The 14,593-nt window shown below is 44.0% G+C and overlaps 1 protein-coding gene across 1 annotated transcript; it reads right to left on the bottom strand.

Moving 5' to 3' along the window:
- Positions 1-9,280: 9,280 nt before the first annotated feature.
- OR8A1 (olfactory receptor family 8 subfamily A member 1) lies at positions 9,281-10,216 on the bottom strand (the record flags this gene model as incomplete). Its single annotated transcript, XM_080650711.1, has 1 exon — positions 9,281-10,216. Exon 1 carries the CDS (start codon positions 10,211-10,213, stop codon positions 9,281-9,283), a length of 933 nt encoding a protein of 310 aa, XP_080506837.1. The 5' UTR covers positions 10,214-10,216.
- Positions 10,217-14,593: the final 4,377 nt, after the last annotated feature.

Below are 14,593 nucleotides of genomic sequence, written 5' to 3'. Positions count from 1 at the left end.
GCCCTAATAGGCCCCCGTGTCTCAGTGTCCCGTGGTAATCACTGCAAGCACCTCTGAGAGAAAGCTGCCCTCGAGTTTCGCCTGCTGCCAGACAGTCCAGTTTCTCCCTGAATGAGTCTGGGTCCCCAGAGTCTCGCCCAGAACTGGAGTTCACCGCAGTCGGGAGCTTTTGTCTCCCTCCTGCTTGAGAAAGCCAGCCATACACTCAGTTGCCAGTCTTCTCCACACATGTGTCTCAGTACCTCTGCCTCCTGCAGCTCCTCTGAGTCTCAGTGTGCTTTTCTCTTTCCTTCTAGTTGTAGAATTTCCACTCAGCCAGCCTTCCTGTGGTTCTGGATGATATCCGTTTTGTCTTTTAGTTGTAGTTTTGAAATTGTTGTGCGAGGCAGCAGTTTAGGTGTTTACCTATGCTGCCATCTTGGTTTCTCTCATTTTTTCTTAACTACTTATATTTTCTTCATATACATAAATTGCTTTTGAAATTTTATTTATTTATTTATTTTAAATAAATGTTTATTGATTTCAGAGAGGAAGGGAGAGGGAGAGAGATAGAAACATTGATGTGAGAGAAACATCATCGATTGGCTGCCTCCTGCATGCCCCACACTGGAGATCAAGCCCGCAACCTGGGCATGTGTCCTGATCGGGAATCAAACCAGCAACCTCTTGGTTCATGGATTGATGCTCAACCACTGAGCCACACTGGCTGGGCCCCTCCTTGATATATCTTCTTCTGTATATCCTTAGTCACAAGACTTCTGTTCAGCTAGTCTTCCAATGATTCTCCAGGTTAATCGTTCTATCGTTTAGTTGTAATTTTGACGTGGTCATTGGAGGAGGTGAGTGCAACTTCCACCCACTCTGCCATCTTGGATTGCCCTGCTCATTTTAAAATAATTTATGTAATTCCTTGCCCATCGCTCTCGTCATACCTAGTGCCGCCGTGCAACTCCTGTACAGATGTACTTGTAAATCAAGATCCAGGTTTTCTATGTGTTTTAGAACTTGCTAACTGTCAAGCCTTTCCTAGGCTAGAGGGAGTGAGTGCCTGAGCAAATTGACTCTGTTCCTTGAGTTTTAGGCACATTGCCACCAGGTGACAGTAGCCAAAGGAGTCCTCTTCTCTGAACTGACATTAAGGATGTTCATGTCTTTGTTGATTTTTAAGTACCAACTTCTACTACTTTTTATTAGAAACATATATATTATATAAATAAGTATGTATATAAATGTACATATTTACATTAAACATATACAACTTATTTAATAGGGAAATACATAAATACACACACAATATACATAGATAATTTATATACTATATTTATTTTAAAAAGTAAAATAAAAGCAAGCACTAGGTTTTATCATGTGGAGGATGGTAAAACCCTGCCCTCTTTCCAAGTGGCCCCAGGCCCGGTGCTAGCAGTAGCCGGCCATGTTTTGCAGCTGGGCCTCTCCTTGGCCCCTCCAAGCCCAGCACAAGTAGAAGACAGAAGACGTCCTGGTGAAACAAACAAAAACTTTCACACACTGATAAAGAGGACACGGACAGCCTTTATCTAAAGTAGTGCTTCTCCAAGTGAAAGTGTGGTCAACACCTACCATGATTAAACATGATTACATGTTTAGCCCCATGTTTCTTATGTGTAAACAGTATATAGATTATCTCACAAGATTGTGAGCATTGTTTTTGTAATGGTTTTAGAGAATGAGAGAGAGACAGAGATCTGTTGTTGCACTTATTCATGCATTCACTGGTTCAGTATTATATGTGCCCTGACTGGGGATGGAATCCACAACCTTGGCGTAGCAGGGTGATGCTCTAACCAACTGAGCTATCTGGCCAGGGCCTGCTTTTTTTTTTTTTTTTTTTTTTTTTTTTTGCTGACGTTTTACACTAAAGCATAATGCTTTTTTTTAAAAAAAAAAATAACCACATTACTGAGCTACGATTGACATAAAAAAGCTGTAGTGTCTGTAGTGTGTATTTATGGTATACAAGTTGATGAGTTGGAGATAAGTATACATCAGTGAAACCATCACCAACAATCAATGCTATAAACAACCACCACCTCCGAAAGTTTCCTTCTGCCCTTTCTCTTAAAAAAAATTTTTTGGTGATAAGAACAGAACATATGATCTACCCTCTTAGCAAATTTTTAAGTGTCCAATACGTATTGTTAACCGTAGGCAAAAAAGGGAGAGACCTTGTGAAGTTCAGGCTGAGTATACTTCTCAGAGGACACGTTTGAGAGAATGCTCCATGTGTCCATATTTCTTCTACATCGGTATGAAAACTGAATAAGAAGCTAATGAAATACACACTCACATAGTCTTTCTTTTTAGGGAAACACTATGCCACACCCATAATAAGATATGTGTGTGCGTGTGCGTGTGCGTGTGTGTGTGTGTGTGTGTGTGTGTGTGTGTGGCGGGAGGGGGGGCGGGGCGGAGAATGAGAAAACTGGAATAAAATTTGTCTCAAACTTAATATGATTTTCCCACAACAAATGGTCTTCTGCACATAAATTTGAATTAACTTTTTAAAAAGATGCTTCTCACCTGGTGATATGAGGGTATGGATGAAAAGGGAATTTGAATAAATCATACATTCCTAACTGGGCAGGTCATGGTGGGCCGTCATGCCCCAGCCTATAACACCTTTAGTGAAAGGTTTTTAAGGCAGCCTTGCCCACTGTTCTTGTGCATGTAGGTTGACATACCTTTGAAATGCCAGGCGTCATGACCCTCAAAGACGTGACCACCCTCAATAGAGCACCTAATCTTATTAACTCTCCTGTAATCTAAGCATGTCAAACCTGCGGCCTGTGGGCCAAATGTGGCCCACAACAAATACTCATTAATGATTACTCATTTATTTCAGCCCTTTGTATTCAGCATGTCTCTATCAAAATAAACCTATGTTTCTATGAAAATTGAAGCTTTTTTTTTTTGCGGCCCACAGAAACTTAAACCTTGTTTATTTGGCCCGTGTGAGCCTTTGAGTTTGACATGCTTGCTGTAATCAGATCCCCTCTCCCCCTTGCTTTCCCCACCTTCATGAAATCTTCCTTCTGGTCTCTCCTTAATTTCAAATACATAAAAAGATTGCAAAACTGTCATTCTCCAAAGCATTTTAGACATTGCTTCCTGGCAGTTGTCATCAGTTTTAGCTAAAATAAACCCTTATAAAAATCCTCCACAGGGCCCGGCCAGTGTGGCTCAGTGGTTGAGCATCCACCCATGAACCAGGAGGTCACGGTTCAATTCCTGGTCAATGCACATGCCGGGGTTATGGGCTTTGTCCCTAGTGTGGGGCATGCAGGAGGCAGCCGGTTAGTGGTTCTCTCTCATCACTGATGTTTCTATCTATCTCTCCCTTTCCCTTCCTCTCTGAAATCAATTAAAAATATATATATTTTTAAAAATCCTCTACAGGTTTGGACGCTTCTTACATTGATGAAGTACAAACATTTTATCTCAACTGTGGGACTTGCCAGTTGGGGACAGGAAGAGAAGCTATGGGCAAAGGTCACCTCTCCACCGTGGCCCTCTAAGACTTGCTAAGAGGTGCCCTTTCTCGGCCCTTCTCTGGCTGTGTCCCTTCCCAGGGGTGAACGAATCCAAGGGGATGTGCCCAGCCAGAGCCCATGTACCTCCTGGACTTTGCTTTCAGTGTTGGATACCAGGATTCCCTGCCCAACTACCCTGTACCTCAAGCATGTCAAACTCAAAGGCTAACACGGGCCAAATAAACAAGGTTTACGTTTATGTGGGCCACAAAAAACCAAAAGCTTCAATTTTCATAGAAACGTACGTTTATTTCAATAGAGACATGCTGAATACAAAGGGCTGAAATAAATGAGTCATTGTTAACATAAAATAATAGAACATTTTAATAAAAATTAATATTTTTTCTTGAACATTAACTTACCAGACACTGAATAACTGCACAAATTAATAAGGGCAATGCAAATAAACCTATTTTTGTTGTTCTCCGAAAGCGAAATATTTCCTGTTGTGCAAACCGAACAAGTCAGTCCAAGACTAATGACATGGCCATCGGCTGCTAAAACATTCACTGCTAGTGTTAGTGGAGGGCCATGGTGCGCCTGCGCATCAGGTGCTTAAGGGAAATGAATGCAACACGATTATAGTAATCAGTCAGCGAACGTTGTAGTTCGTTACTAAGAATTATGTATAACAGGATATTGTAAAAATGAAGTTACGAAATTTTTATTGAAAGGTTTCTTACCATTATATTGGCTGGGCCCCAAAAATGTTCGTTGTGGGCCACATGCGGCCCATGGGCTGCGAGTTTGACATGCCTGCTGTACCTGCTTATAGGACTCTTCCAAGGCCCATCCCCCAAAAGGCAGACCACCCAGCTAGTCGTTCACCCCTAGACCAAAGGGATGGTTACAGGGTGCTGAGGGCAGGGGTTCATGCACGGGGCTTGGAAACAGGTCATGTCTACACCTGTGGAGTGGACCCAACTGGGAATGGGAAGTGTGGCTGTGGGCAGGGCGCTGGGGACCAGAAAGAGCCTTCCTCTTATGGATGAAAAAGGGGTTCTACAGAAAGTACCCTCCCAGGGCGAGCTGATCATAAATTCCTAACAGGACACCAGGCCTATAACTTGTTTTAGTAAAAGGTTTGTCTTCACCTTAAGCAAACCCTGTCCATTGTTTCTGTGCACGCTTTTGAAGTAACTGTGGGGCACATAATCTTAGCTGTAGGTAACCCAGTCCCCGCCTTGCTTCCTGTCATCTTCCTTCCGTTCCCTCCTTAGTTTCAAATGCATAAACGAAGCTGCAAGACGGTAATTTTCCAGGAGCATTTGAGGTCTTGCTTCCAGGCCATTGTCAGTTTGGGTGCAAATAAACTCATAAAAAATTCTCTACTGGTTTAGACATTCTTATGTCAACACTCTGGTATTTCATTCTGGGCATGGTACTCAGAATTCTCACATTTCTAAATTTAAACAGGGTCTTCTCTAGTTATGAAGGTATATTTGTCAAGGTAGGAGGGAGGAAATAGTTATTTAGCCTTTTGTTAGCTTGGTTTTTAACTTCTAAGTATTTAGAATATGTGGGATATGAAACTGAAACTCGTGAACACGAACAGCAGTGTGGTGGTTGTCTGAGGGAAGGGGGTGGGGGGACAAGGGGGTCATAATATAAGGTGACAGGAGATTTGACTTTGGGTGGTGGATACAGAGTGCAATACACAGACTTTTTAACATAGAAACCCACACCTGAAACCTTTATGTTCATGTTGACCAGTGTCACCCCAACCAACTTAATAAATATATATTTTTTTAAAAATATATTTTATTGATTTTTTACAGAGAGGAAGGAAGAGGGATAGATAGTCAGAAACATCGATGAGAGAGAAACATCGATCAGCTGCCTCCTGCACACCTCCTACTGGGGATGTGCCCGCAACCAAGTTACATGCCCTTGACCAGAATCGAACCTGGGACCTTTCAGTCCGCAGGCTGACGCTCTATCCACTGAGCCAAACCGGTTTTGGCATAAATATTTTTAAATGAAAATAAATAAACATTTACAGAGTCTTTCCCCGGGGCCCACAATATTAAGGGTAGGGGCCTGTCTCCCTACTCAACAGGGGCGTGGCTAACTCTGAGCCAGAGCCTACTGGGTGTGTTAACTGGTATGCACCTAGGAAAAGAAATTTTTGTTTCTGTTTTTTTTTTTTTTTTTTTTTTCTCACTCCCTACTTGCATGCATCTTAGCTCTCTAGGTAACCATTCTAGCCTGCCTAATGAGTATTAGTTATCTTTTTCTTTCTAGATATTTTTTTCTGCTTTGTGTGCATGTAACTTTAATATACATAAATAACATCATGGTTGGTTTTGTTTGTTTGTTTTTGCTGCAAAAAGCTGTATTGTTTCCATTCGGTCCAATGCATGGGAGAGGGCTTCAGGGTGGTTAAAAGAATGGCTGGGGGTTTTCAGGGAGAGGCTCAGGCAAAAGGCAGACCCCAGGGGGATGCAGAGGGGCCCCTCAAAGGCCTCTGGGCTCCACAGGCTCCTGGTCGTGCTTGGAGGTGGCATGGGAGAGGGCTTCAGGGTGGTTAAAAGAATGGCTGGGGGTTTTCAGGGAGAGGCTCAGGCAAAAGGCAGACCCCAGGGGGATGCAGAGGGGCCCCTCAAAGGCCTCTGGGCTCCACAGGCTCCTGGTCGTGCTTGGAGGTGAGCCTTTCGGGGACGCCCAGCCCAGCCTGGGGGCCGGCCGCCTGCGGAGGTGAGCCAGGTGTTGCCCATCTTCTTGAGGAGTTTCACCTGCTCACCCAGGAAGTCCTTCTCCAGGAAGTCACAGAGCTGAGGGTCGTGCGGGCAGAACCAGGGCCTGCAGCTCCACAAGGGCCTGGTCCAGGTTCCCCTCCAAGGCCGTGGCGTCCTGAGTGTCACCCCACTCACCTTGGGGAGGCTTCAGCACGTCCTGGAAGAGGACCCGGCCACCACGCTGGTTTCGCATGCTTCAGAGATGCTCCGGGCCCTCCAGCGTCTTCTCCAACTCACCCTCCAGAGCCACATCGTCGCGGTGGAAATAGAAGCCCAGAGAGAGGTAGGTGTGGGGCCCGCAGAGGCAGGTTGGCCAGTGGTTGACGGCAGCCTCGGCCTCGGTGGAATAATTCTGACGAATTTGGGAGCTCATGGTTGTTTGGCAATAGGAATTAAAGTAAAAAACAAACAGTGTTGGCTGGTCTCAGAGGTGAGGCTGGCTGAGGTGGTTCCGAAGGTGGTGACTGGAAAAGAGGTTGGAAGGCGGTCAGAGGCTGGAAGAAGGGGCGTCCGTCGAAACACTGTTGAAGCAAGAGATAGACCTGGGGGCCGCTGAGGGCACTGCCGATAACAGTGTGTTTTACATCTCTTTATCTTCCTCGCTTTTCTCAGAGCTCTATGGCTCTGAGCTATGTAGCCTGTGCTAATCCTTTGCTTCTAACTGCTGCAAAGTCTCCACTACAGTTGACCTGTTGATTTGCCCAGTGGTGGGTGTAAAGACATGACTGCTTTTATTTTGCACTTCCTCTGATTAGCAATAGGTTCCAGCATCTCCTCGTATGCTGAGGGGCGACTTTGGGTTTTCTGTTCTGTAAACTGTTAGTTCTGTATACCGTGCCCATTTTATTTTTGTTGATGTGGAAGTTCCTAAAACATGCCAGTTTGATATCTTCTTCCTTTTTGTTACCTTTCTAGTAAGTCTATCCACAGTGTCCTTTACTAAACAAAAACCATCCAGCTAATATTATCAAAGTCACCCATCTACTTGGCTTTATGGTTTCTCGTCTTTAGATAACAAAGATTTTTTCCTACATTTTTAAAATTCTAATTAGAGGGGATCTGTAGCGGTAGAGGTCTCAGCTCCTGCTGGAGGAAGGTCAGGAAGTAAAGGGTAGAGTGGCCACTTCAGCAGTCCTCCCACCCTCCTGGTAGTCAGGTCTGAGAGCTAAAAATTACATAGCCGCCCGGCCAGCGTGGCTCAATGGTTGAGCGTCGACCTATGAACCAGGAGGTCACGGTTTGATTCCCAGTCAGGGCACATGCCTGGGTTGCAGACTCAGTCCCCAATCAGGGGTGTGCAGGAGGCAGCCAATCAATGATTCTCTCTCATCATGGATGTTTCTATCTCTTTCTCTCCCCTCCTCTCTGAAATCAATAAAAATATATTTTAAAAAATAAAATAATAGAATAAATAAAAATTACGTATCCCAGTTTCGCTTGTAGCTGGAGCCCTGGATGCCAATCAGTGTGAGATTTGGAAGGTGGGAGTGAGGTGGTTCTCACTTCAGTACATATCAGAATTATCCAAAGGCTTATGAAAACACAGACTACTGGGCCCCACCCAGTAATTCCGTGGGTGTGGAGCAGGCCCCCAAATCTGCGTTTCAAACTAGGGTCCAGTTGTGTAGTTACCAATTTTGTGAGTGTGAGAGGCACTGCTCCTGGTGACAGACGTGAGCTTCCTGACCTCTGGGTCACATCTATTTCCGAGTCAGTTTGGGGGCTCCCTCATCCCTTCTTCAGTCATTCAAAAAACTGTAAGCAAGGCATTCTCTGTATGAAATCTCTTTCTGCTTGAGAAAACTAGAGTTATTTTTGCTTCCTATAGTAAACCACTGACTGGCAGAATATTATACCCGAAATAGCTAGAAATAACAAAAGGATTCCACAAATCCCATATCCTTGATGTCGTCATAAACAAGGGGGCCAGGGAGGAACTTTGTCCCGTGGCCACTGGGTTCACTGAGTGAGGCTGGCAGTAGGTCTGTCAGTTGTTTAATCAGGAAGAGCTTCTGCAGCATGTAACCTTGGATGGACAAGCATTCTGGTTTGTTTGGGATCGAGTGGTCTCCCAGGATGTGGGACTTGCAGTTCTAAAACCAGATTGAGTTGGTGACTCCAGTGTAATCTTTCCTCCGCCATCCTGAAGAGGTTTTTATAAATGGGAAGAGGTTAGGGCGGATGATAAAAATGGGAGGCGGGGAAATTATTTTCAGGAGGCACTGGAAATTTGGAAGAGCATAATTAGGCAAGCTTCATAGGCTGTTCAAAGGGAGTATTGGCCTAAAGCAGGGGTGGGCAAACTTTTTGACTCGAGGGCCACAATGGGTTCTTAAACTGGACCGGAGGGCCGGAACAAAAGCATGGATGGAGTGTTTGTGTGAACTAATATAAATTCAAAGTAAAGGAGCGGAGGGGAGAGCAAGAGAACCCTCCGCTCTTTTGGCTCCGCGGGCCGGATAGAAGAGCCGAACGGGCCGGATCCGGCCCGCAGGCTGTAGTTTGCCCACGGCTGGCCTAAACCAAGTTTCCAAATCTGTAAAATGGGGATCACAATAGTACCTATCGATTGTAAGTGTTAATTAAAATAATACATATAAAGCATTTAGAAGAGTTGCATGACTCAGAATAAACTCTCAAAACCTGGCCTGTGTGGCTCAGTTAGTTGGAGCCTCACTCCATACACCAAAAGGTTGTGGGTTCAATTCCCAGTCAAGGCACATAGCCAGGTTGTGGGTTCAGTCCCTGGTCAGAGCGTGTTCTGAAGGCAACCAATTGATGTTCTTTCTCACATGGATGTTTCTCTCTCCCTTTCCCTCTCTCTAAAATCAATAAACATATCCGTGGGTGAGGATTAAAAAATTAAAAAGTAGAGAAAAGTGATGGTTCCCCATTGTGGCTGGGCATTCAGAGGGCTTCTTGCTGGTGTTTGTAACAACTTACTTTTCAAATGGAGGAAGAATAACTTTTGCATCAAAACGTTTTTCTCTGCAGTGTTCTCTGTATGGCAGCCTTTACCTCCTTATTCCTCAAACTGTAGATGAGGGGGTTCAGCATGGGGATCACTGTGGTGTAGAACACAGAGGCCACGTTCTCCTGGGCCAGGGAACTGGCGGTGGAGGGTTTTAAGTACATGAACGCAGTCGACCCATAAAACATGCCCACAGCTGCAAGGTGGGAGCTGCAGGTGCTGAAGGCTCTGGCCCTTCCCTCCGTGGTGCTGATGCGGAGGATGCTGGAGAAGATGAAGGCGTAGGAAAAAAGGACTGTTAAGCTGGTGACGATGATGTTGAATCCAGCTAAGAAAAAGACTATCACCTCGACGACGTAGGTGCTCGAGCAGGAGAGCTTCATGAGGGGGAGGATGTCACAGAAGTAATGACTGATGAGGACCTCACAATAGGGCAGCTTTAACATGAGGCCAGTCTCTATTGTTGAGCCAATGAGCCCCATGACGTAGACCACAGCCACCAGCAGGGAGCAGACGTGATGAGACATGATGATGTTGTAAAGCAAAGGCCTGCAGATGGCAACATAGCGGTCGTAGGCCATCACTGTCAGCATGTAGCACTCAGCGATGACAAACACAAGGAAGAAGTAGAGCTGTGACATGCACCCCGCGTAGGAGATGATGTTCTTCTCTGACACGAAGTGCACCAGCATTTTGGGGGTAATGACGGAGGAGTAGCAGAGGTCCACAAGTGACAGGTTGCTGAGGAAGTAGTACATGGGGGTGTGAAGCTGAGCATTCAGGCGAATCAGCGTTATCATGCCCAGGTTCCCCATCGTGGTGACCGAGTAGATCCCAAGGAAGAGGAGGAAGAGGGGGAGCTGGAGCTCGGGTCGATTTGTCAATCCGCGGAGAATGAACTCTGTCACCACCATGGAGTGATTTTCTGCGGCCATTTTCCTTTGTTTGGGAGCCCTGTGGGGAGAAGAGAGAACTTGTGAGAGGCTGCATCTGGGACTGCCTGGTGAAGCTAGTGTTGAGCATTTGGAGCAGCTGATGATCCTGGGCCCTCCCTTCCCTTCCTTCCTTCCTTCCTTCCTTCCTTCCTTCCTTCCTTCCTTCCTTCTTTCTTTCCTTCCTTCCTTCCTTCCTTCCTTCCTTCCTTCCTTCCTTCCTTCCTTCCTTCTTTCCTTCCTTCCTTCCTTCCTTCCTTCCTTCCTTCCTTCCTTCCTTCCTTCCTTCCTTCCTTCCTTCTTTCTTTCCTTCTTTCCTTCCTTCCTTCCTTCCTTCCTTATATATTTTTACTGATTTCATAAAGGAAGGGAGAGGGAGACATAGAAACATCAATGATGATGTTTCCGATTGGCCACCTCCTGCATGTCCCACCCTGGGGACCGAGCCCGCAACCCAGTCATGTGCCCTGACCATGAATCGAACCCTGACCTCTTGGTTCTCTCAACCTGAACCACGCCAGCTGGGCGTGGGCTCTTTCTGGTGCATCCTTCCCTCATCCTGCTGTTTGCTGGGAGGAAGACCAGATCCTGGGTGTTTCAAAGATCAAGGAGATGAGAGGGAAAAAGGGGCCAAGAGCTGGATCGTTTAACACTTGGATGTTTCTCAAATACCCTAACGTGTGGTCCTCAGACCAGCCTCCTCGGCGTCACCTGTATGTCAGAGAGGCAGACTCTCAGGCCTCACCGCATACCTGCCAAGTCAGGAACTTGGGGAATGGGGCCCAGCAATCTGGGTGTAACATTCTCTGCAGGCGATGCCAGTGCATGATAAAGTTCGAGAACCTCTGCCCTGTAGGTAACAAGCAGTGTCTTTCACATTTTATAGTTGGTGATGTATTTTGCTTAAAAAATGAAATTTCACTGTCATCTATGCAATTCCTAAATATTTACTGAATATGAATGTATGGATGCCTATCTCCAGTGGAGGCGCTGACAGGGCAACTGTATCATTGAGTACAAACCCATTTGTATCTGAAAGATAAAGAAGTTAGTAATAGCATTTCTCAAAGTGGGTGTAAAACTAATATTGGATAATGCACATCTAGAAATTATTTATATTTTTAATCTTCACCCAAGGATATTTTTCCACTGATTTTTAGAGAGAGTGAAAAAGAGAAGGAAAGACAGAGAGAAATATCAACGTGAGAGAAACACATCAATTGGTTGCCTCCTGCACGAGCCCCGACCAGGGACTGGCCAGGGAGGAGTCTGCAACCGAGGTATGTGCCCTTGACTGGAATCGAACCCAGGACCCTTTGGTCCACCCGCTGACGCTCTATCCACTGAGCCAAACCAGTTAGGGCTAGAATTTTTTTGCACGTATTCAGTTGCTATAAAAACGTGAGTTATCATTAGGTGTCTAGAATTTGTTCTTTACTAAACTTTAGCCCATAAGACTGTGGTTGTCAGCACTGACGGTATATTATAACTACCTGAAGCATTTAAAAAGGAGGGAATGATGTCTGGGTTCCACCAACAGAGGCTCTGTTTAATTGATCTGTGATACAGCCTGGGCCTTGGCACACAGAATAGTCCAGAATAAGTGCACAATAGCCATCATTATTATTATTATTACCATCATCACTACCATTATTATTTCCAGATCATAATGTTAAACCATGGCCCCATTACCTACCTACTGGCAAAGGACTCCAATTATAGACATGAACCTAAGAAGCATGGATCATCATTGCTGGATATGATACCTATAGGCAGACATAAATGTCTCTGAGATGTATTTCTTAAGCTAAAAACCATAAACTGCCCAGCCAGTGTGCCTCAGTGGTTGAGCATCGACCTATGAACCAGGAGGTCATGGTTCGATTCCCGGTCAGGGCATATGCCAGGGTTGCAGGCTTGATCCCCAGTGTGGGGTGTGCAGGAGGCAGCCAATCAATGATTCTCATCATAGATGTTTCTATCTCTCTCTCCCTCTCCCTTCTTCTTTGAAATCAATAAAAATATTTTTTAAAAAAAGAAAATCACAAACTCTCACTATTTTAATGCTTCCTTATATAATTATTAACTTTTCTATAATGCTCTTCAAAGGTCCATCTTATTAACTCCTCCTAAAATTTGGGGGTATGAGGAGAAAGGTGTTTAGAGTCAGATTTTCATTCCCGTTTCCATATTGAGAAGACTGGGTGCCAGACTCCAGTACTGGGACTTGGTGCTCAGACGGCTCTCTCTTGGTCATTAGCTTCTTTTCTTGGCCCTAGTGTGTAGCCTTCCATATCTGCACACCTGCAGCTCTAAGAAATGTTGTAGTTGAACGTGCTTTACACTTGATGCCTTGGGTTGTGCATAGCATAGAGAAAAGAGGAATGCTATGTTATTTTTTCCATTCGCTAGGAAAAGGAAGCTCTAAAAGAGGCAGAACTGGGCCTAACACCCAGAACTTCTCACCACCAGTCTGTTTCGTTCTCCTAAGCTATGCTGTTTTGCTGTAGCTTATCTCTGTGTAGAAATTTATTATAATTTCGTAATTTATTGAGTTTTGGGAGGTAGAGGAAAGATTTTATTGCTGGTTTCAGGTGAGAAAATTACCCAGGTAGTATATGTTCATTGTTGAAAAGCAGAAGTTCAAATAAGCAAAAATAAAATACCACTTTCCTGCTCCTTGGAGACTAACACTGGTAATGACTACCCTTCTCGGTTTTTTCAGTGCATATATGCATTTACATGTGTATAGGTATATATGTATTTTTAAAAACATCTTAGCCTGGTTTCTACTGTAGCATTTTAAAAGACACTATCTCATTTGGGTCCTATATTAATAACACCAGCACTAACTGTATTTATTTTTTCTTAGGTGTGGGAGTCTTTAAATCCTTAGGATGTGGTTTAAGAGAATAAAATCTTCATTGCATTTTAAACTTTATTTGTTACATTATTGGTGGTGAGGTATTTAAGAAGCATTTAACTTAATGATAAATACTACCAGAGGTAGCTAAGGTTATTTGAATATTATTTCTATTTATTACAAAGACAAAAATAAATTTCCTCTAGATAACAATAGATTAAAAATTCTTACATATCCCTTTCTACCTCTTAAAACAATCCAAAAGATAGAAAATCCACCTTAAATATTCCATTACCAGAATTCAAAGTGCTTTACAAAGCAGGGCAGATGGGAAAATACAAGACAGAATTGTTTTAATTTTTACTCTCATAGTCATCTAATGGTATAAATAGAAAAATATGACCCACATATTTGATATGAGCTATTACAATTATTACCTCTAGTTTTAGTAGACCACCAGAGGCTCAGAATTGCTGTTGATGAGAACACACAAAGAGAAAACACTTAGAGATGAAGGAAAATATATGGTGCAAATATCACACATTAAAAACAGGAGTTCATGAAATTGTTTTGTTTTTTTGTTTTTTTTTTTTTCATAAAATTGCTTTAAATCTGTAAATACCTGTGCTGAGGAAGAATGGAAGTCTCCTGGAAATTTTAGAGGATGCCTTGGTTTCAACAATCAGGAAATGTCAGAAAAATGAGAGAACCATACAGATTTATTTCTAGTCTTAAATTTACTCCAAGGGGCTATTGCAGTAGTAAAAAAAAAAAGGGCGGGGGCCCTGAGGTTGGGAGACCTGGGCGTATGTTTATATGTCTATGGGCAGAGCCTCTCATGGGATGCAGTCACTTCAGAGACTGGAGTCCTTGCTAAAGGAACAATTAAGTCTTGGTTTACATCTCTGCTGTGAATCACGTTTTGTTTCCCAGGTGTGGTAATTTTCCTTTGATAGAGTTATCTTACAGCTTGGGAGATTTAGAATCTAATGCTAACATTCAAACATTTTACGAACAACCCAGTCATCAACCATGATCACCATCATCATCACCATCACCATCACCACCATCATAACCACCACTATCATCATCACCATCATTATCACCATTACCATCACCACCATCACCACCACCACCACCACCACCACCACCACCACCACCACCACCAAAACCAACTCAGTCATTACCATCAACATCATCACCACCAAAACCAACTCAGTCACCCTAACCGGTTTGGCTCAGTGGATAGAGCATCGGCCTGCAGACTGAAAGGTCCCAGGTTCGATTCCGGTCAAGGGCATGTACCTTGGTTGCAGGCACATCCCCAGTAGGGGGTGTGCAGGAGGCAACTGATCGATGTTTCTCTCTCATCGATGTTTCTAACTCTCTATCCCTCTCCTTTCCTCTCTGTAAAAAATCAATAAAATATATTAAAAAAAAAAAAAGAAAGAAAGAAAGAAAAAAAAACCAACTCAGTCATTACCATCAACATCATCACCAGTTACTATCATTATGATTAC

Source organism: Plecotus auritus (assembly GCF_963455305.1).
Source record: "Plecotus auritus genome assembly, chromosome: 13".
In the NCBI taxonomy this organism is placed as follows: Eukaryota; Metazoa; Chordata; class Mammalia; order Chiroptera; family Vespertilionidae; genus Plecotus; species Plecotus auritus.
This window is presented reverse-complemented; position numbering and strand designations above follow the sequence as displayed.